Consider the following 25,284-nt stretch of genomic DNA (forward strand, 5'->3'; position numbering starts at 1 on the left):
TGTAAATAAGCTGTTCTGTTTACATTGGTCATAAATGTATTTTAAATGACTGTTAAACATGAGAAGAGAATGCGATTGCGGTATTGAAAAATGAAAGAGAGCGTGTAAACAATATTTAATATTATACTTACTGCACACATAAATACAATAAAGTACAATAACTGGAAATAATTTCTTCCTATGCACAAAAACCACAATTGTATATTATTTTTTATAAGGTATATGCATGGTTTATCCGTATTTTTTGTTGTTGTTTTAACCAAAGACATAACGTTACATTGTTGACAGATTAAAATGTTTTTGTTGAAGTAGATTAAAATCGTAACAAAATATATTGTACAGTACATGAAAGAAAATAATGTAAATGTATTTTTGTAACTTTTTTCTTTTCTTATTCACAAAACTTTTCAATAGTTTATTTTCTTGGTCACGTAGAATTTTTCCAAGCAATCTTAAATGTCCATCATTTTATAAATTGGAATATAGAAATGTTATTTTTGTAAATGTTCCATTATTTCGTATGATATATCAAAACTTTTCTACATTTCAGGTTATATTCTTCATCACAGAAACGATTTAGGAGATTTGGAAGAAACCCACATTTCTCAAAAGAAAACTCGACATACAGTAACTAATCTTCGATGTGGTACAAGCTACCAATTCACTCTGACAGCTTTCAATAACGCTGGAAGAGGGGAGCCTAGTGATGTCATCAGTGCCAGGACAACCGGTGGAGGTAAGGGGCCACAAATTACTGTGAAAATTTCTTACTTGAGCTTAATTTTCTTGGAGACATCATCGCAAATTGCTTAAAGTGACGTAGCTCAAGGCGAAGACAAGGGACTCGGTCAATAATAACTTCTCATAACTTCTCGACTCGCGACACTCTTTTTGTCACAGAATAGTGGCAGGTGTGACAATAGTTCTATCGACAATATCACAGCTTCGAAATTTGATTTTTCACCCGGTGAAAATCACAATACCCATCACAATTTATATATACATTTCTATATATTCTTTGAGTTCGCGCTGAAAATGTTTCAAGTTTTTTTTTTATATATATGTATATATTATGAAGAATAGTGAACAGAATTTTAAAAATATTGAAAAAGCTGTACACATACATTTATTTTTTCTTATAATATACAAAAAATATTATAAATTTATTCATGAAAAACTTTAAATTCTGTGTAAAGCTTTCAAAAACTTTTTTGAATTTTATTCGCGTTTATAACACAAAATGCATCTTAAAAGGTCAATTTATAATCGGGCTGTTTAAATTTAGCACAAATTTAATGTGCCCGACATATAGTAATTATTAAATTAAGCGTTTTATGATTTAATATATTAATTTATTAAATTTTATGAGCATACTTTATTAGTAATATATGCGAGAAAAGTTTTAAATTACTAAAATTAATGTTTCTTAAAATATATTGTTAGCTGATGACTATATTTTGTTCCGTCCAAGCACAGAGCCTGTAGCTCCAGACAAATCATCCCTTCTTGTAGTGAATTCAACGTTTCTTCAAGTTCGTTTATCATCCTGGAATGATGGTGGCTGTCCTATATTGTTCTTCGTTGTTCAATACAAGTCTCAGCAACAGAAAGAATGGATCTTACTTTCAAACAATATCGTCCCCGAACAACATTCTGTAACTATATCAGATCTCAATTCAGGAACGTGGTACGAGTTACTCATGTCAGCTCACAATGATGCTGGATCCACTGACGCAGAGTACAAATTTGCAACTTTAACACTAACTGGAGGTAAGAAAATTATAACTAATATATCTATAGATCCATATTTTATTACTTGTAATATCTGGTTTTCTTCAAGACTTATTTACAGAAAGTTTTTTTTGTCGTATTGATGCAAATGATTTGCTTAGCATCAAAGTTTAAATTTCAAAAATAAATTATATTTATTCAAAACAAAACTTTTAACAGAATTATATATTTTAAGGTCTAAATATAAAACTACAACAGCTATTAGAAAGCTTATTATAATTTTCTCTTCAACGTTTAACCTGTAAAATTATTTTTATTACGTTTGTTAACGAATGAATTTATTATAGCAATATTGTGCAGGGTAATCTTTGTTATCTCATCTGTGAAAATGAGTAATTACTGAATAAAGTTTAAATATTTAAATAACTATTTGAAAAAGATGAATAATAATGTAAGTAGGTTAGAAATATACGCTGCAAAGTGTTTTATTTAAAAAAAATATATTATTGCTAACATAAAAATAAGAAAAAAATGTGTTTTATCTTCGGTAGGAAGAAACCTACAAAGATATATTTTTCAAATAATATACACAATAAGTGTAATTCTTTTCTTTTAATTTTGTAGGGTAAAACTTAATGTTTTTCTTTTTATATTTTATTAAATCTGATTCTTTCCACTAAATTATTTTTTATATTATTATATGGTAATTGATTCATTTTTTAAAAATATTTATATGTTATAATTGAATTATTTATGTGCTTATTAGATTTTTACTGTATCTAAAATACTTCTTTGTCATTTATATGTCATCATTTTTAAAATTTTTAAATTAATTTTGCAATAGAACTGAATTTTTTCCATTGTAAATTAAATTTTATTATAATCTATGCGTTAATTTTTTTATGCTTTTGAAAGTTTTGATTAACATTTTCCTTAGCTTTAAGCCATTTTTAATTTTATTTTTGAAATCTAACTGCAAAATTGGGAGAGATAAACGTCATCTTCACTTAATGGGAATTTTAGAACTAGAAATTGCTCCTTTAAAATATTCCTTAAATAATGAGCTTGTAAGCAATTGTATCTCTTGTTTTATAAATAAAAGAAAAAAGTCAACTTTAGTCGAACATCACTAAATTGACGAATGTCGAATACAGGCAAAGGTTTTATGTGCATCGATGTTTAGTTCGATTCGTCAATACCAATTTTTCAACCATCGCTGCACACAATTTATACCTTTCGTGATACAAATTGGGATGAAGCCAAATCCGACATTGAAAATCAAACGCATGAACGAAGATAATTTTGATTTGATAGCAATCTTCGATTTTCATTCGAAATAAATAAGAAAGATTGATATACCTACCAATCAATCTTTTCTATCTTCGACTTTTATTTAGTAAAGCTTAATAAACTTTACATGTAAATTAATACGATATATAAAGTTTTATATTTCTAATTTAGCTAATTATAAACTGCATATTTAACATTTAATATATATATTAATTAACATTATGCTATGTTTGTTTCATTATTACTCAGTTCATTAATATATGTTTCTTGATTATTAACTTGAACATAAAGTATTAATTAAACGCACTTTCTCATTTTACAAGCCAAGTTTTCTATCGTTTAAGCTTTTAATTTGACCTTAATTATTGTTTTTTTATTTTTTGATAAATTTTTAATTTGTTCGTTCAACTGTTTTATTTCTCGTATAAATCAATATTTTATAAAAATGTAATATTTATTTATTATTTCTGATTATTTATATATATTTCATACAGATCTAAAAACTTATGTGTTTTGGCCCCCATACAGACATACGGGGGGCCAAAATTTTGTTGTTGTTTTGTTTCTTTATTATTTTCTTTTTTACTGTCTGTTTGGGATCCAAAATCGATCACATTCAGATCAGCTGATGGAACGCAGAGCTGAACCAATCAGCAGAGGGAGTGTCAGACCAATCACGAACCAATTAGCTTATGAAACGCAGACGCCAACCAATCAGTAGACGCCAAACCTATTAGAAGATAATAAAATGGTAAAGGGCGGCGTGTCCAAGAGGGAAAAAAATGGAAAAAGGGAAAGGGAAGGAAACGAAGAAATACAGAAATAAAAGAGACATTCTGAGCCTAGATTGCTGTCCGATTTCAGAGTAATGTTATACTTCGAAGGGCCAATCAGTTAAACTTGGTTATAAAATTGCCCTTTCATGTAATTATTAACGTAAATATTTGTTTTATTGTTAACCTGCTATAGCTCTCTTCATCAAGTTCTATATATATATATTATAGATTAATTTTATCTATATCTTACCAACATTTTTATTCATTTTTACTTTCAAAAATAGAAAAATATATCGAGTACGTAGTTAAAAAATATAAGAGATGTATTACTCTTAAACTTTTTTTCTCTAAAAATGACTTTTCTATAAGTTTTTATAATATAACATTTTAATCTTTCTGACATTTTTGACATTAGTCACTTCTAACTATAAACACCATCATCTACACTATGTCTCACAGCAACAAATATATTATTTACTAAAGTATAAATTTAAGCTATACAATTGTTTTGAAAATAAATATAGATTTGAGAAAAAACCTTTAGGGTAATATTTCTTGCTTTTAATTCGGTGCTCAGAGCACAGTAAGAAAAAAATGAAGGGCCGAAATTTTATTGCAAAGACTACCATCAAAAAACAAGATGTCTTTCTGGCTTCTGTAAACCAAAATGAATTTTTTCTTTCTTCCGAATATTCTGTTTTTCTTTTCCCTCTCTCTTCTTTCATTACTGATGTTAACTGCGTTTTCTTCTTCGCCCTAAGTGATTTTTGTCCCGTTTTAAAAAATGTGATTGCTGCGGGTCACAATGCTTTCTTATAATTTGTTTAACAATTATTATTAAGTTTGTGTAGAAATATTTATATAATATATTGTATTAGATAATATTAGAAAAATCTCTGAATTGAAACTTGAAAACCGTAAAAAATTAAAAATAATCATATTTATTCAGAGATTTTTACGAAAAACTTCATTAATGATCGATTATTTTTATGTGTTACAGTAAAAACCCGTTTTTAGTGAAAACGCGTTTTAACTAGTTGAAACTAGTTTTTACTGGATGTCATTGTTATAACCAGTTTTGTCTAGTTAAAACTAGAATTTACTGCTGTACATGTTTTGATTTTAGATAAAACTAAAATCAAACATTAACTTTTAACATTAGTTAAAACTAATTTTAGCTACATAAATATGTTTGGGGGAAATAAATAAAGTGATGATTGGGAATAAAACATTTGTATTATTTAATACGATATTTATTGATAATATTGGTCACACATCTGTGTTATTAACATTAATTAACCCTTTGTCCCTGAATGCACCGATCGATCGATACCCTGGCTTTTTAAGCAAAACTTCGAGGGTTCCGATTCATCGTTACTTTGGTAAATATCGATTTTTGTAAAATTTATTAACAACAGATATAATCTCGTTCGATATGAAGTGAATAAAGTATAATAATTCATTATATTAGTTGATAGCAGTATAAAATTTTGATTTCAAACAAATGTTTGATATATGTGCGATAATTTCACAACGAATAAACATACATGCATAAGTGTTATATCGAATTGTACAACGAAATTGTACATCGAATTTATAAAATATATATTTTATAAATTTTTCTAATAAAATGCATTGAAAAATATCGTATTTAAAACTAAAGTTATTAATAAATGTAAGTGATTTTTTTCATATAGATATAATGATAATTTGATTTTTGGTGAACTTTTAAAATAATATCGCCTGACTGATCTATATTGCCTTAGGAGGGATCGCAAAATAAACGTAAACAAGATGTCGGGGAAAAGGGTTAAAGCGATACGAAATTCACCATACACTATAGGAACGTGTTAGCTGAATGACCTTGGTCGAAACAGTTTTTACTAAGCCATTTTGTTAAAACCCGTTTTGTCTAGTTAAAACTAGTTTTAACTCAAATTCATTTTTGACTAGCAGTAAATTCTAGTTTTAACAATGACATCCAGTAAAAACTAGTTTCAACTAGTTAAAACGCGTTTTCACTAAAAACGGGTTTTTACTGTAACATATGTTTCTATTTCTTGTAACTTTTATACTGTTGGAAGTTTAAATGATTTTATAAACAAATATCATGGTGATTCTACATTCTCTAATTTAACTGCAAAATGTATCCAGTCTGAAAGGTGTGATTTAATATTTTTACAATTATTGCAAGTATGCGAGACATTAGAAGTTTATATAATTTTACTTATGAAATCTTCGTTGTCTTACATCTTGAACAGTATGCATCTCAAAGTTTTATGAAATATTTTTCAGCTCTAAATCTTCATTATTTTTTTAAATATAATTTATGAAGGAAGCTTAGTTATGGAAAATTATAGACATCAAATCTAACGTGTATAAGTGAATGTTAAGAGCAGAAAAGAGTTCTAATGGAGAAATGAAATTGATGTACTAAGTAAAATCATCTCGCTAAAGAAGAAGTTTTATTGTGATTTTCTGTTATACAAGAATTAATCTTCCGACGAAAAATGAAGTGAATCCTGAAAAATGTAAATGACGAAAATTATTCAAATTTTAGATAATTTAATTTCGAAGTTAACAAAAATCTTAAAAATTGTTGAAATTATAATACAGAATAAATGTGCATTGCGTTTTACTTTGCTCTTTAAATAAAAATATTTTCTCTAATGATTTCTGACTTTTCTTTGTTGGAATGTAGTAGTGGATCTGTTTTCAAGGTATATCATCATGTTACGATAAGAGTCTTGGTTTGTGAGTTCATTATCACTTTCGGTACTTTTCTTTGCTTTGGGCAACATTTTAACGACGATGCTTAGAACATGAATAATGATATTATGTTTATTATAGATAACTTTTTTCTATATAAAAATTTTTATTATATTATATTTACTATTTTTACATAAATTAATGTAAATTATGAAATTTTTGACAAAGTAAAACATTAAAATAATTGCCATTGATACAGCGACGTATTAATTAGAGATTAACTCTGAAAGAGTTAATTTAATATTTTAAATAGACTATTGTCATTTTTATGTGTTTAACAATACACTAATAATATTTATTTTGTTTTTCAAAAAGTGAAATAATAATTAACAAAAGTAATTCGGATCTCTGAAATTTTGATATAGTTTATGTTGTCTTTATAATAATTCTTTATTTACAGTTAATGTATAATAATCCAATGATGTTATAGCTTTAAATCTTATAAAATTTTTAAAATTTCTTACTTTGTTATAATGAAACGTATGAATTTGCAATACAGGAATATGGGTACTTCGATAGCTCTGTTTAAGAGGGCGCCGGATCATCTCCATGAATATTAAATATTCCTTCAATACCTGTATGTCGCTAAACACTGTATATGATTTTGCCTTGAATACGACATTGTTACTATCAAAACATATAATTTTAAAACTGTTAAACTATATTTTGCGTGTAGACATCATTACTGTATATAATTCTTATTGTTTTAGATACTTCAGTATAGTGTCACACTAGATTTAATGCCAGTGTTAGAGGTAAACAATCTGTAGTGCTAAATTGAAGTTTGACTATATTTGTTTTACTAGTTTATAAAGTATAAAAAATATAATTATTGTAGCTTTTTTTAGCTTCCATAATTATGTAAATATTGAATATTATATTGGTATTTTGGTTGTTATAGGCTATCTTAACACAAATTATACAGCTGATATTAACAGCTTTATTTTAAACAATAGTTTTACTACATATACTAGTTTCTTCCTGAAAAATCTATAATCTGTTCCGCATTCTTAAGCATTAGAAAATAGAAATAATCTGCATTATAATAATCGCATTATAATGCGATTATGAGAAAAGTTAAGATAAACCTTTACTTAAGTTACTTGTTAGTATCAAAGAATCAAACTGCCATTCAAATCTGGAGAATTACAGCATAAAAAAATAGATGTCTGCATTTACTGTATAAGAGTAACATGAATACAGAAAATGAAAATTTTAACATTAATAGATGAGTAACGGAATTAGGAGTGTATTTTACTTGCTTTTATACTTATATAATTGCATTATTATCTAAAATATATGAAATTGTTCAAAAATATTAAATAATTTAATATATGCCACGTAATTTCAAAGAAATTCCCATTAATTTTCATATTACAGAATAGTAGTTGTAATCCATATCAAAGCTGAACAATTGTCCTAAAATGTAGCGAGTGTATGTGCAAATATAGCTGCGCTTTTAATTGTTGTATATAATTATTATAAACAGTTCCTTTTAATAAACTAAATAAATGTATACAAGACGAATTTGATACGTTTTATATCAACAATTCTTGTAATTATCGTGTGAATAGCATTGGTAACGACATACTGCATCAACAATTTAATTGTTTCATAAAGTTTATTTGTAAAACGAAACAGACTTGGCTAAATGATAAAATTTAATTAATTTCATTTAGTTCGCATGTTTAAAACAATGCCTTTTTACTACGCTGTTTTGGAGCTTTTTACAGAAATAATTTTAACGGAAGATAAACGTGAATTTAAAATGCTTAAAATTACTTAACACCAAATACGTACTAATTTCTTACACAAAATCATTAAACATGCTGTGCAAAAGCATAGATCTTTTGTTTACTTGTTAATCGGACATGAAAGGGAATCCTGAGCTTGTTACAATGATTGAAAAATGATCGAGAGAGTAAGATAAAGATCTTAACTGGGTAAATGTGAATCGTTGCCAATTTGTCATTTGGCACCCAATAGATTTCAAGAACTGTTAGAAAATAAACTTTAGTAAAATTATTACTTTAAACATTATTATCGTTACAATTAAAAATTCATATCAATAATGATTATAGAAATGTATTCTGGTAATTAATATTCATATTATATTTATAATAGTTATTGACTTAAATATAATAAGTAATATTGGTAAGTAATAAGTAATGGTCTAAAAAATTAGAGATATTGTTATATAACAGAAGCTTTTATACAATGAGACTAGAATAAGTTTTATATAAGAAATGCAAATAAATAATACGTAAAATAACAGAATTAATAGAATTATAAATACAGAAACTACGCTATAATGTGAACATAATTTAGAAAATAATAATAAAAACAAACTTTTATTTAATATTTGACTTTTTAAATATTGTACTTCTAAAGATAAATATATAGACTACTGTTTATATATATATATATATATATATATATATAAATTCAAAACAAATTGAAGTATAGGTTTTTGAAGAAAAATTAATATCTCAATTAATATAGCTTATATATATAAGTTATATTGGATTATCATTGACTTCAGGCACACGATTTGAATTTGATCCGATACTTGTTTCGAAGTTTATTAACCTCTACATTACAATATTAAAACAAATGTCTATTAAAATATTTATCATCATAATGTAACGAGTTAAATCGTTATTTTAGTGTACTATAGCTTCTTTTAATCTTTTTTCTATTACTTAAGCTATGTAGGCTATATAATAAAATACATAACAATATTTCCAATAAGTAACTTTCAATAAAATTAAATGTTATACAAGTCTGTTATTTAATCTGTTAAATAATCTCATATCAGATTACATAAATATAAATTTAATAGGATTAATTCTATTTTTATCGACTATAATATATTATTAATAAAAGTATTAAGTATAGAATCAGCGTTAATTTTATAAGAATATTATTATTATTTTAACAATAATTAATATTTTAAAGTAATAAATAATTAAAATTATGTTTGTTTTAATTAAACGAAAATAGATATTTGTCAAATTTAAATAAGTTATTCTAAATATATTTTATACATTTTTCAAGCGAGTACATAATGACAAGGGTCTTTCAAATACCTTTATAAATTATTAAATACACGAAACAAAACTAAAAATTCCATTCATTCATATATTTAACGTTAATTATTGTTTTGAGACTTTCTATATTGAACGATAAAAATAATAAATGCGGCTGCGATTTACCATAAAGCGCTGTTTTGAATGTTTATTTTATTCGAAAATTGATGAGTTTTTAAATTTTAAATTTATCGAAACTCGCATCTGTCTAGTAAATTTTATTATTCTAAATACGAGTAAAACAGTACTGTTTAAGAAGCTTTTAGGAAAGAAAGAAAATATATATATATATATTTTTTTTTTCCTTTTCATCCCTAGTGATCAAAGTTTTTTTATATTGAGAAGAATTTTGTCTTAAGTTTTATCTTTTCTACCTTTAATCTTTTTTTTTAGAACTTGTGGATGAACAAACAATTCTATCTAGAAACAAAATGTTTTATCCTTCAAAAATAAATAAATAAGAAAGAAAAATAGAAAATAGTCATAACTAATCTATTTTAATTGCTTTTAACAATGAATATTGTTTTATTTCAAAACTTTTTATGAATTTTGAAGACTAACATCATTATATAAAGAAAACATCATTTTTTAAAAAATTTTGTGAATATATTTATTATTATATAAGTTTTCAGAATCTATTGTAATATTAAAAAATAATAATAATTTATATTTCTTAATTTAGATGTTTTCTACATTATAAGAATAGAAACGTGAAAAATTCCAAAATACATTAGATGTTCTATTATAAACTTATTTGCTGCAAACATTTTTGTTTTCTTTAATTTCATATCTCAATTTCTTTTTTTATTTATTTTACATAATCATTAAAAAACTAAAGAAAAAGATTGTTTACATAAAAGTCTCTGAAGTTTACATTTTACTAATAGATCTACAGATTTTAATGCTTTCTATATAAAATTTCTCACCAGTACATCTAAATTAATTTTTGTTCTACTTTGTAGTAATCCAGACAATGAATAAAAATAGAAACCGAAATAAATCTGTAAATATTTCTAATTAGATTCATTTAAAATTAATACCCGTTACGGTTGACTTCAAGTATTTTTTAATATTTTTTAATTATCTTTGGTTTTGATTATTATTATTCTACAATGATTCATATAACGAAATTTCACAACAATAAATTCTTGTTAATAATTGTAATTTAAACATAAAAAATATCTACTGTTAAGCTTTTCTTACGTATAAAATTTCAGGTTAAATCACTAAATACGTATAATTTAATTTTACTTCCAATAAGAATTAAGAGATTATCAACTTTTAAACAAACAAATTAACTACATTTAAAAGTTAATGATCCTTTCGTAAGTAGAGCATTCGTTGCTTGATTTCAACCAGCATAATTTTATTTTGAATTCTTTGACGATACATTCGCGACTATGATATCGCAATTAAATTTGCACCTTAAACATATAAAATTTACAGAAAGTAAATATAATAATTTTTCTGAGTATGCTGGAGAAACGAGATTTGGTATAAAAGTGTTTGTAATTGTTTCATTCTTTATATATAAATAGCATAAATAGCTTAAATTAATTTGATGAAGATAGTTTATAGAAATATTTAAGGATTTACTCACTCTCTTAATTTTGCAACCAATCAAAATACTTACAACTATTTATAAATATTTTTTACGTATGATACCTTAATTATTTCGCAAAGAGTATAAATACTATATATGAATTATAATAATTTTATACTATTTGTGTTTAATTTTTAAGATGATTAAAGATTTTAATAAGTTCTTAGATTTTGTATATATTTGTTATCAATAATATCCTATATAAAAATCACATTTGATGAAATTATTTAGAATATAAATTTAAATAGAGTTTATCAATTGATACGACAATTCTCGCATTATTTAGGAATTGCGAAACAACCCGAAAACTAGTAATGGGCCTTGTAATCGACGATGCTTGTTTTAATCAGCCTAAGGCATCTAGAATGGAGTTCAAAGCATTAGCACGCACTTTAAGAGCGAATCTGTCAGTTTCGTGTAACAGGAAACACATTTTCGTGTTAGGTAGTTTCGTGTTCATATAATGAGGTTGCCCGAAGCCAATTTTACAGTGATAAGTTGTACTTTCAATCGTGAAAATATTCACAAAGCAAGTATTCTCACTTACAAAACCTTTTTGGATTGTTGGTCGCATTGTTCACGTCACTTTTGTGTATCGTAAAAAAACGAACAAATTTCAAATACGTGTGGCTTTTTTTCTGTTACTTTAAAACTTCTGTCGTAAAAATAAAATCTAGACATGCTCTTTTCACCTTGTTTGTTTGACAAAAAGGACAGCTAATATGCGTTTTAGTTCTAAGCTTTTCTTATATAGAACAGTAAAAGTGTTTCGAGGAGAGGAAAATGCTTTTAAAACCTTTGATCTCTGCTTAATCGATAAAGCAGATTCGATCACTTCCATTACTTCATTTTATTCTTTACTAATGTAGATTTATTTTGTAAATCTGTTCAACAAGTATACTTCAATATTCGATTATTCCCTAGCTGGTAAAGTAACATAGATTTATTCATTCTAATGATTACTAAAGTATACGGGATATATGATTTTATATTTTAAATAAAAAAATAAAGTGAAAAAATTAAGTGTTATATACAAATAATAGATTTGTTGTTATTGTATCTTTCTTCAGCAGTTATTATGAAATTTTATTATATTTAATAAAATTTCAACTATGCGAATAATAAATTATAAATATGTACAGTACAGTACAGTACGGTAAATAAATCATCAAAGAAGTAAATCACATTCATTGAAAAAATGCTACGCACCAACAAGGATGCGTTGAAATCAAATGAAAATATTAATGTGAATGTAATGATTATGGTAATAAGTGATTACATTATGTAATCGTCATGGAGTAACGATTACAATTAAATGAGTCTTTAGTACATTGTAGGACTTCTTTTTACGTAAATACGTGTGGCAATACGGTCGGATATGGAGCATACAGGTACAGGTACTGTACCGTATTTCCTACAGATGTGCAACGGATTCCTCACATTCGTAGACATCTAATGCTGCCATCTCATCAAATGCTCAATTGGTTATTTGGTTATGACAACACGACACGTGGGGATCTGCCGAAAGGGATGAGTCCCGAGAGGACTTTTATGGGGAAGCTGGTCCCTATTTATGTGTTACGAACGTGAAGAAAACCCGGAAAACTTCACGTGGTCAGCCGTTGGCGATGCACGAACTCACGACCAACTATCAGCTTTCAGTGGTTTTATCTATTCGACCACTGGTGAACTCAAATGCTCGATGGGCAATAGATTGAAGATCAAACAGGCCAGAAAAGTATGGCAGAGACATTCTTAGGAAACCCTAGCTGTGTGAGGCCGAGAATTATCTTGTTGGGAAATGGTTGTTTGCAACCTAAATGAAAGATAACACTTAAAAACATAGAATTTATTAAATGTATCGTTGTTCTGTCAATGTTCCTCGCATCACTATTAGATGTAATCGACTGTCGTATGAGATAGCTCCCTGGACCAGCATGTAGCCAGTATGGTCATTGTGCCGCTCAACAGTAAAGGCAGGATTAAAGTCGTTCTCTACAATTTAACCGTGGTCATCCGTGACCACCGTGTTAAATTGTAGAGACTAGTAGAGACTAGAATACAAGAGAGAACAGACGTGTAGGACTAGTAAAGACAAGAGTAGATGTTGGGATACTAATGACAGGAAGCTTAGTGACTGCTATAAGTACTGTCATTAGCATCCCAACACCTACACTTGTCTCTATTAGTCGCCTGCCAGCCGGCCAAATGGCTGAAACGATAAGACTGTTAGGTTACAGCTCTGGGAGATCCGGGATCAAATCCAGGAATATTCAAGGTAATCTGTCCTAGATATGTCGGGCTCTGTCATTCACAATCCGGCTTCATTGTGGATTTGGCCGAACCTAAATTGGCCTAAAAATTGGCCCTGTTGTGCCCACAGGTAGAAAGAGTAAAATAGATCGCCTGCCAATGATATGGGAAGAAACAGGTTTCTGTAATGAGTCTTCTACTTATCTCTGGATCAGTGATTCCCAAACTTTTTCGAGCCTCCGCACCCTTGGCTCCATAAAATTATACCTAATGTCCCAATCATATCCGAATGCTCCAACCCGTTTTCTCTTGTGTGAGAAAGACTTGAAATATTCTTAGAAATGTTTTTCTACGAACCTCACATTTAGTGTCTTTATCGTACTGTACATTGTTCTCCACATCTGAAAACCATTAAATGTAATATTTCTTCTTACCTGCTTTAACGGAGCAAAGGGAAAGGTTGTAGTAATGTTCAAAATAACCACTCAGTCGGTTTAACGAAACACAAAGTTTATATTTACAATACTAATGTACAAAATAATACAAATAGCGTTACAATTAATTATGCACAAACACTAATCCAAGCGACAACCGACTATATCCGTACAAGTTCGTCGGAAAAACTCCTTACGACCTCCGCAAACAGACTTATAATTAGCAACACCTCCGAGTCAGGAACAAGTTCGTGCTAAACCACTGGAGTTCACTTCCCCCAGAATTCCGTAACGTCCAACGAGAGAGATAGTTAGCACTTCGATAACGGCGATCCCGATCCGATCCGATCTTAAATAGTCGACGGCGCTCGAACCCTACTCCAATCAAATTCGAATGTTTCCACAACGTCCGGCCAACGGTCACTTTCCGCCAGCCAATCGGCTGTCTGTCGTCGATTTGAAACTCAACGGTTCTTCTAACGGATCTTTCTCAACGGTTCTTCTAACGGTTCTTCCGTTATGAAAGTTCGTTATATTAAAACAGGGCGGGAATCGCTTGCCTAGGCAATTCCATACCCTACAGTTGTCAATGACCTGAACCGCGCCTATGGTCTTCGTTCGGTCAGGACCTTACCTACAGCGACTCCTGCCGCTCGCTTGTTTCTTTTCGCCTCCTAGATTTACTTATCACCCCGCAGGGGAGCGGTAGCGTCCACTTTGAGAACCATTACTCTAGACAATGATGACGATGATGATGGACAAAACGCAGTTATAACTGTTAGTGCTTATCTACGATCAGCCGATCATCTCTCCTGGTGGTCTGTCTGAAGCTCCCAGAACCTGTCCGTCATGAATGTATGCTCTTCACGTATACACTGCCCCAATATCAGAACAGAACAGTCAGGTCAGAACTTACAGTCGGGTCAGAACAGCCAGATAGCGGAAAATTCAGCGAGAAACCATCCTGTTTTCCTCAGCTCGATGATGCGGCTTTTGCCAAACTCCGTCAGCTGTGAGTAATGTCTTTGACTGCGTCGTACAGGCATACCTGGAGTTTAAAGACCGTCAAACAACAGGTACACTGAAAATTCTTGAAACAATAAGCTTTATTTATTATAAGATACTGTAATAGCTATTTTAAAACACTGATGACACTAGAGACAAACTCTGTCTCAGGTTTGTAAGGCCCATCAGTGGCCGAGTGCAAAAAAACTACTAAATACTGCTAGTTGGTCATAGCTTGACGCCTCGCCAAAGGGATTGGTCACATGGAGTTTTCTGGATTTTCTTCATATTGTAACATCTAAATAGGGCTAGTTTTTCATAAAAAATCTTCCCAAAAGGTATCTCCTCGACAGATCGCCTGTGTCGCGTTGCTATTTACAAATAAAAACAGAGAGGTATGTAAATGATTACAAGGATTGCAGTAATAAGGTAATTCTATTAGATTCCGAAACTTTTTTCATAGAGTATATTTTTATTTTAAAAATATTAGATTAATTTTAAGTTTTTATTTTATTTTAAAGATTATTTTAATTAGTTTTCATTTGATGAAAGAATAGGTTCGCTTTTCTAAATTTAAATATTTCAGAAAGTATCGTTGCTTAATTATATTTTTAATTTTATTATTCTTGATACTAATTTTATAAAGTCTATAAAGCAGTTACTATAAATTTCAAGTACTGTATTACGGTAAATAGCATTAGAAAAACTTTACATAGATCATCATATATTATTGTTTTCTGTTAATTTTTCAAAATTACTTTTAAAGAATTCTTTAAGAGAGATCTTTAAACGATTTTTTATTAAACAAGAGCCTAATTTACATACTGTAAGTGAGGTTACACGCTTCTTATTAAATGTTTAAAAAGTTAATTTTGTTTCATATAAGAGCTCTTAATCATAAATTTTATCGTAGTATCACCTGATTTTGACTTTTCTAAATGCTTCTGGTCGTCCTTAAATCTCATCAGTACTGGTCATGGCAGACTTGACATCATTTTTTTTCCCCTCCTGCGTCGGAAATAGACTACCTCATCAATCTGAGACTGTGCTGATCATTCGAAACTATAAGACATCTTACTTCTAACATTCTCTTTATTGTCTCTATATAATCATAAATTACTTTAAGTTATTCAGCAATTTTTATTCTAAGATACTGTATATTGATATTAATAACGAACAATTTAAAATTTTTGTTAACTTATTTCGAGTAATTTTCATGTACTGCTTTAATTAATTTCGCTTTTTATTTTGCTCTGACATATTTTATATGTTTTTATAATTATTGACTTTTTAACCTTATTAACTTATTATTTAGGTTAATTTATTTTATTTTCGGCATAAATTAAATTATGAATTTCATCATATTTAATATCTGGTTTATATTTTAACTAGTGACAATGTTAATTATTAACAAATTCTTATTTTTAATGTTCACTAAAATATAGAAGAAATATCTGTAAAATTTATTTATTTTTAATATAAAAATAAATATATTTATTACAAATACTTTTTTAATATCTAAAGCAATAAAAAGGCATCAAAATATCTAAAATTATTATTAAAAAATTGCATGTATATTACACGAAATATTTATTATGAAAAACGTTTCAATCATTATAATTTTTATAAGAAGTTAGTAATTTTTTTGGGCCAAACAGAAATTAAAAAACTTTTCGATAGAAAATTTTCAGTTTAGATGGACCAAATAGGTTAACCTATTATGGATGTGATTTAAGTGAAGAATCATTTTTGCTCTCCAAACATATACAGAAATATTGTTGAAGTAATGGTTTGGGCATCTTTTTATAAGATCGGAAACTAAAATTTTCATTCGTTGAGGAAGCAACGAACGCAAACGGATATCATGAATTGTTGGAAGATCATTTCTTGCCATTGCACATAAGATTGATGGCAGAAAGTGGATATTCCAACAGTACAATGCTCCTGTTCATAGTGCTTGGATGACTGCCGACTGGTTTAAATGGAAGAAACTTAAACGGTTATCCCTTATTCCTGACGGGAATCTAATACAAAACTTTCAGGAAATTTTAGTTTATGATAGTTTATAAATGTTTTGGAGTTCAAATAAAAGTTATTGATAAAGAGTTTGTATTGAATAATTCTAAATTTGATTTAAATTCATATTAAAGTTCATATCATATTTAAAGTTATATAACCTGAAAATTCTTTGCATTCTTCGATAGTTTGGAAAATATAATGATAATATGATGATATACTGTTCTAAATTCTTCACATTATTGGCTTATATGACACAATCAAAGGGAAAAAGCAGAAAATAACAAGAATACATTATGAGTAATTTCTCTTTTATAAAATTAAATTTGTTATATGATATTCAAAATCGTTACTTCATTTTACTTATTTTATTTGTATTCAAAAGTAATTTTTTTTTCTGGAATTAGCTTTTTAATGGAAAATTTATTCTTCATCATTTACAACGCATTATCTAATCCATTATTCTTTTGGGTATATTGTGACTTATATTGCCCCCAGAAAGTAATGAAATTATTCTTCTTTTAAAAATCTTATGTAATTATTTTCTCGAAAATTTATTTTTAATTCTGCTAAAATTTATAATGTAGTAGTATTCATCCAAATAAACGATTTTACATGTTTTGGGTCATAATTTATTCTTGTCATTTTTTTTAATATTTGATTTCTAGATGCTAACCATCATAACATACAATAAATTAAAATTTAACATGGCGGAACACGTTCATTAATTAATTATTATGCATTAATTTTGTTATTTTTAGTAGAGAAGGTAACAATCTAAGTTATTTTATTACCAGTAATCTGTCCATTTATACGACCTCTATAAATTATATTCCAGAAGCACTGAAGCGGTTTAATCTAAATTGTACCTTTAGCAACGTGAACAACGGAATTTGCTGTATAAAGTAAATAGAATTCTTGCAATTATATTGAAGTACAGAAAGCAATAACATGTCTGAGTGTTTAGTTCGATTATTATATGTTTTGATGAGTTTACAATAATAAAAATGCACGACAAAATCGGAGATTTGTTTATATTATAAATGCCTTTGAACAAATATCATTAGCACTACATTCAAAATAAATAGTGAAAATCTTATCATTATTTATATTTAATTTTATTTCTCTAATTATTTTTAATTTATTGTAGCCTATCGATATCGGATATGATTATAGAAACTGGATATTCGTTATAGAATAACAATAAATGATAGAAATAACAAAGTTTAATCACTTCTAGAGTTTTACATGTATAATGTAAATTAGGGGTTCCCAACCTGGTCGTTAGCGACTCTCAAGGGGTCAATCAATTTATCTGGGGGTCGATAAATTATTGGGAGTTATTTAGGGGTCGATGGGAAATGTGTCTATCGATTTGTCCATCGAATAATAATAATATATATTCTAAATTATATTAATATAAAACAAACAGTTGTGGGCTATATATTCATTAAATAAAAAGATTGGAAACCACTAGTATAAACGTTTTATTTAAGATTAAATAAAATATAACATTTATTCTTTTATAATGGAATTAAATCTATTTATTAAACTATCTTAAAATCTTAATGTTATTTAATTATAATTTTATATTTTTTTATTAATTACAATGAAATTATGTTATCTCTTCCATGTATAATAGGATTATCGTAATTAAACTCAATTCTCCGTTATAATGTTATTCTGAGTAATGAAGAAAATCATCCTCTATTGTTTACAATTATCTATCAGATTTATAAGAAATATTTTAATCTTTGATTTTATTGAGGTTCTAGTCGGTATTTAATCAGAAACTTTGACTTTTAGTGAAGTTATTGTTAATTGTATGTGAAATTCTATTAAATGAGGAGTTAGTTTTTAATGTTTTATTAAGTTAATGATGAACCGAACTTGGTTATTTTGTTCATTAATGTGCAAGCGAAGTCTTTACGACTCGGTTGTAAAAAAATCGTAAATGTAATTTATAATTCAAATTTTATAATAAAAGACTGAAATTTTAGCATTTAAACTAAACTGCATCTCCGCTACTTTTTACGTTTAAAATCATCTCAAACACCTATTGATTTATTCTTTTCCATTTAAATATTGTAAAGAAGTGTAAAAAAAATTAATTCGAAAATAAAAAATCTAATTAATTTTTATTTTTGTACACATTGATCTATTTTCTGTCTCAAATCTATCAATTTCCTCATTGATCCTCTTCCTTCAAGTTGGATGAATCGAGTCTTTTATTTGTAATGATCTTCACAAATCTCGCCAGGAAGGAAAAAATAACTACCTGATAAATTTCGACGTTACTTTAAATTTTAGTAAAACAGCAAAAAAGAAAGTATTACTTTGACTAATATTGATACTTAGAAATTTCACTTTTTATAAATACTAAATTACAAACAATTTATAAAAGCATAAATTTATCACAACTTTACGTTAACACTACTCATACATCTTAAAAAACTGAGAAGAATATACTTCATAAAATTGAACTCATATATTTAACTCGTAAAAAAATTCTCTCAGAGCTGAAACTTTTTTTTTCGTTATTTTTTAAAACATTATTTTGAAACTAATTCTTGTAAATCATTATTTGCTAAATTTCTTACTTGTTTGTCACGTAAATTGTGAATATATATTGTAAATTATCCTTTACTAAATGAATTATTTCTGTAATAATCAATTTGATTTATTTATTTACGTAAAGAATGTGTGTTAGAACGTTGATTGACGTTATTTATAAAACAACAGTTATCGTTTGACAGTTGTAGTGCAACACTCTTGGATGCACAACCTTTACTGTGTCATTTGTAGACAGTTTCGATCTCAAGCTACCAACTGTTCAAAAGATAAGTGAAGATAGCTAGAGATGGATAATTACCCTTAGGGAGAACATCTGTACCTGATCGTTGGATAGTTACATCGCTCGATGAAAGAAAAGCAATTTGTTGGATCTAGTCACATACTTGTGGGATTTGACTGTGGATATGAGTAGAAGGAAACTTTAAACTATACAATTCTGTTCAAAAAATTTATTTTTCTATTGTTTTATAGAAATGAAAAAAGGAATTGTATTTATTTTCATTTTTTACTTTAGTTCAGAAATGTACTGTGTTGGATAATATTCAAACTAAAGCTTAAAAATTGAATACGAAAATTGTTTTTAAATAAATTAGTATATAATTTTTCCTTTATAATTCAGCTATTAGCTTATACATTTTTAAGTATAACCCTGTGCAGAATAGATGCAAGCAATTTAAGTTGTATATACATTACAAATTTTATCTAAACCACATTATAAATGCTAAACAGTACTATTTTATAAATAGCACTAGGGGTTATACTTGAAGCAGTAGAAACTATAGTAATGAATGTTTTAAATTTAATATTTTACTATAGAAATAAATTTATGTATGTTTAAGGTACAGTTCCACCACTGGATGTGTCAACTAGTGGATCGCTGCTTTTACTAACAGATCCAGCAGTTCTTGTCCCAATTATCTGCGCAATTGTTGTAGTGGTAGTAATTACAATTGTGGTCGCTGTTGTAATAGTTCTGAGACGAAAAGATACACCTTCAGAATGTCGTTCACAAGCTTGTAAGTTTTATATGCAATAATATTGATTTCTATATAAATAATATATTTTTACAGTTGTGTATTATATGCTCTACTTCATTCTTTTATTTTCTAGACACAATTTTTTTTTTTCCAGTGAAAGAAATATTGATAAGTTAATACAGTATTATCTTTTTTATGTTTGATATAAATAGTTATAAATGATTTATTTAATGTGTGAAAATTTTACTGTTTATATTTTATTAATGTAAAAAATATATATTTAAATTTATTAATTTACATAAATTGAGTATACATTTATTTAAATTCATTTAATAAAAGTTTAATTCAATTATTTATTTATTAATTTTATCTAATTCAAATGGTAAATAATTTTATTAGTTTTAGATGGAAAAAAAATCAATTTTATTGTAAAGATCACTTGTTTGACTCTCAAATTTGTTTGTTGAATTTTGGGAAAGTATATATTTTTTTATACAAGCATGTTTATTATTATTTCTTATTTATTTATTTATTTATTTTTATATCTTTTCTTCTATTCTAAAATGAAATTGATATTGCAGAATTTTAACGAGATTTATATTTTACATTACAAAGTAGAAATGCATTTCCTTGGAGGGAAAAATTTTTTAAATCGATTTTTCTTTCATTTGATATTACAAAAAGCTCTAGAAGAAAAATTCACAAATAAATTTCTTTTGTTTATTATGCATTTTGATAAAGTTTTATCCTTTAAAATAATATTACACGTGTGGTATATGCAATAAATATCAATTATCTTAAAGTATTTTTTATCTATGAATTTTATATCAGCGATATCTTAAGATTCAATTTTAATAATTCAAAATTAAATGAAAAATGTTTCTTCGGTGCTTAGTGTATAAAATTGTAAATCTCGTATGAATTTTATTATTTATTATTTACTTTTATATAAATTTAGATAATTAATTATAAACTAATGTAAGATTATTTAGTCTGGTTGCAAAAAAATATCGAATTTTTAATTATGAATGAACAAACTAAGAAAAAAAACTTAGATACAGTTTTATTGATTTAGTAAATTTAATTTAAATAATAATTAAATTTCATTTCATGCTTTATAAATTATAATCTCTTTATTTTTTTCAAACTTTCTCATTAAAATCGTATAAAATACTTGAAAACTAACATTTTCTTGTAACAACGAAACGTGTAAAAATATATATATATATTTTTTTTGTATTAAATTTATTTTAAGAAACGTTAAAAGATACTTTTAGAATTCTTTTGTTTATTATTATATTATAAATAATTGTAGTTTTATACTTTTATATTATAATTAAAAATCTTACAGTACAACTAATTAAGAGTCGTTCATTCTTCTTGAAATGTTAAACATATACGGTTGTCTGGTTATCCAGTTCATGCAATTAATATAGAAATGGACAAAATGAATGTGTACGTCTGAGCAAATTATGCAGATAAGAAGCGAGCCCATCTAAATTTCACGAATTGCCACCTGCAAATGTTTAAGCATTATAGTGTAGTTATTATCGTTATTATTGTAGTGACAAATAATAACTTATAAATACAAGACAACGAATCATATTTAACTTATTGGATTCCTTCTAATATAAGTATAACATTACTTTATCAATAATATACATTTTATATTTTTTATTATTTAAGTTTTTCTTAAAATTACATAATATAAACAACATTTACGCAGAACATATATAAATGTAAATCTATTTATACATTTATTCACAAGATATAAATTAAAAGCAATTAAAGAATTAATTTTCAAACATTTGTTTCCTTTCGGAGTTGATTAATTTATATAATAATTTCCTATTTTAAGTTTATTAAAACATTAGTCATCATTACGTATTCTTACTATATAAAATTATATAATTTATCTTAAAATTTTATATTGAATTTTCATATTAATGATTATATTTATCCTATAGAGTTATGAGAGAAGCTACGTAAAATTATTTATTATTATTTAAATTTAGAATTCTTATAAAATGCAAAGTAAACGTTTATTATAAAAATGTACAGATGAATTGGTACTGCATGCATTAAATATACACATACAACTTCTATAGTTAACCGACCTCATATAACAATCAGAAAATCAATAAAAGCATCAATTTTCCGATAATAATTAAGTCGTTTCAAGAGCTGTAAGGTAGACTAGAGAAGATTCAGCATAAAAGACCTCATGTAGTTATTACCTGTACTTATATTACATTATCATCATATTTTTCCATTTCGAATTTAATAATGTATGATTATTTATGTTTTATAAATATATGTGAAAGAAATTAAACATATTTTCTTAGAAAATTATTTATTTAAAAAATTATCGTTATTACTGATATATTGAATAAAAACTGTAATGTAAAAACTTAAAAAAAATGTTGTTTAAAATACATGTTCAATTTTTCTCACTAAAAAATTCAAATTAAGCGAAATATTATTAAAATCTTTATTTAAAAATGAAAATTTTCGTTTTAAATATGAAGAAGAAAAGTCTATATTTGTTATTTTAAAAAATTACAAAAAAATTTGAAACTTTTATATTAAAAAGTTTCGAATTTATTAATGTTCTATCCGTGTAATTATTAAAATTCAATATTTTAAAATCTCATTAATAATAAAACAAAATTTATTTAAATAATAATCAGTTTTCTAGGAAAAGTCAAAACAAAATTATCAATATTTATCAATATCGCTTATTCCAACTTCTAGTAACTATAACTAGTAATAAAATATTTAAAATGCAATTAAAGTAATTTTTTTATTTATTCATCAACGGTAAAAGGATCTTTATTTTTTATTTCGGGCTTTCTTCAAAAAGAAACGTTGCTTTACGGAAATGAATAATTTACAGGGGCAGAAAAATTGAACCAAATATTTTATAAATTTTCTAATTTCAATAATTTATCTTTAAGTACATTGTTATTAATTATAATAATTTATTACATTAAAACTAATTTTTAAGTAATTTATTTTTAAGTTACATTTAAAATATATCTTATGATTGATTGATTAATTTTCGCTTTAATTAATTTAAATATTGGTTATATTTTATAATGTATTATGTATATATTTAATTTTCTTAAAATTATCTTGTGTAATTTATTATAAATTAAAATAATTTAGTACGAAACAATAATACAATTTTGAAACTATTTTTAAATTAATGTAATAAATATAATTTAATGTAAGAATTTTAAAATATTAATTCTTTCAATTGTTTCCAGCGAATACTTTGATTTTTCTATTTTAAAATGAAATTTGAAATTAAGTGCGGTCTTTCAAAAATGCAAGATTTATAGCTATTCTTTCTCCAGATGGAAAAGTGGCTTTTTTTTTTTTTTTTTTTTTTTTATTCTTTAATCAGGAAACTTGGAAACTAGAATTTCTCCAGTTTCTAAAATTAATGGTTAAACTTTCAATAAATCTAAAATGCTATATCTAAGACCTTATTCCTAAAAGAAAATTTTTTTATCTATATTTCTAATGTTATATAAATACATCATGGGGTTTTCGATTTTCATATTTGGATTATTAATATTTCAAAATTTTTATAACTTTTTCGAATAATGTATTGGATACTTAGATATGTTTGCTTACATAATTTAAGGTAAAAAATAATAAATTTTGTAAACTGATTTATTTGAATTTTTAAACTAAAAGCGTAGGAAATAAAAAAATAATTTAAGAAATGCATAAACTTAATAACTAATTTTATAAAAATATAATTTGAAGGGAAAATACTAAACTTTTATTGATTGATTATAATTTTTAAGCTAAAAGTGTAATGTATGTATTTTTTTTAGTTTAAAAAATATATATATTCTGTAATTTATTCATCTAAAAAATAACTTAAAACGGTAATGAATTTGAATTGATTGAAACCAGATTGAAAACTAAATTTATTTTATTCTATTTAAACAAAAGAATAAAATTAATTTTAATGGAGATAGATATAATCAAATGATTGCTTCCTTTCTAAAAATTTCTGGAATTTGTTGGAAACTTATAATTTTGATTTAATCTTACTCTATTTTTACGCTTATCAATGTTAATTTTAGAGATTTAAAGATTATCTAGCATGTTTCTATATACTTGGAGATAAAGCTAATGCGTTTTATCTGCCGTAATTTATTGCACGGAATTCAATACAAAATTTAATGGCTATGATTTTTGATGTTACATTTTCATATACAAAACGTCATTTATCAACTCATTATGCCTTGTGCAGTATGCTTGCTACGCATTCTCATTTCCATTAAAATATAAAGATATGAAAAGTTATCTGTTAAGTTGAAAGCATTTGATTTATTTCTAATCGAAATTCTCTTTATCGTACTCAAATTGATCATATCTAAAAATACAATCGATTTTTTCCATTGATAATATTGTGTCACTAAACCATAGAATTGATCCTTATATAACTTTAATATAGCAAAATATTAAATCTATTTATATAATTTAACAATATTTTCTATCCAATTATTAATATGTTAACTTTAACTTTTAAATAAATAGTAAAAATGTTAATACAAAATTACTCTTAATGTAACAAAAGAATTAATATTTAAAAAATTATCATCTTAAATTTAAATTTTATTATTCTAAATTAAAAAAATATCTTTCAAATTTTATAATGTATATTGATAAGAAAGAACAAAGAAAGGTTAGGAATATTTTTAAATTGCAAACTTTAAAAAACTTTCATCATATTTAATGAATATA

The 25,284-nt window shown here is 26.1% G+C and overlaps 1 protein-coding gene across 2 annotated transcripts in view; it reads left to right on the forward strand.

Moving 5' to 3' along the window:
• Positions 1 to 25,284, forward strand: part of LOC136985493 (cell adhesion molecule Dscam1-like) — a 134,472-nt gene that overhangs the window by 97,628 nt on the left and 11,560 nt on the right. Inside the window, exons 20-22 of one of the 2 annotated variants that reach the window (XM_067282785.1) lie at positions 551 to 736; positions 1,477 to 1,770; positions 20,380 to 20,556. In XM_067282785.1, coding sequence (XP_067138886.1) covers positions 551 to 736; positions 1,477 to 1,770; positions 20,380 to 20,556 — 657 coding nt within the window. The remainder of the gene's footprint in view (positions 1 to 550; positions 737 to 1,476; positions 1,771 to 20,379; positions 20,557 to 25,284) is intronic. The other variant, XM_067282786.1, reaches the window with a different exon arrangement.

This window comes from Centruroides vittatus, unplaced genomic scaffold, assembly GCF_030686945.1.
Source record: "Centruroides vittatus isolate TY-2023 unplaced genomic scaffold, ASM3068694v2 contig_970, whole genome shotgun sequence".
Taxonomy (NCBI): domain Eukaryota; kingdom Metazoa; phylum Arthropoda; class Arachnida; order Scorpiones; family Buthidae; genus Centruroides; species Centruroides vittatus.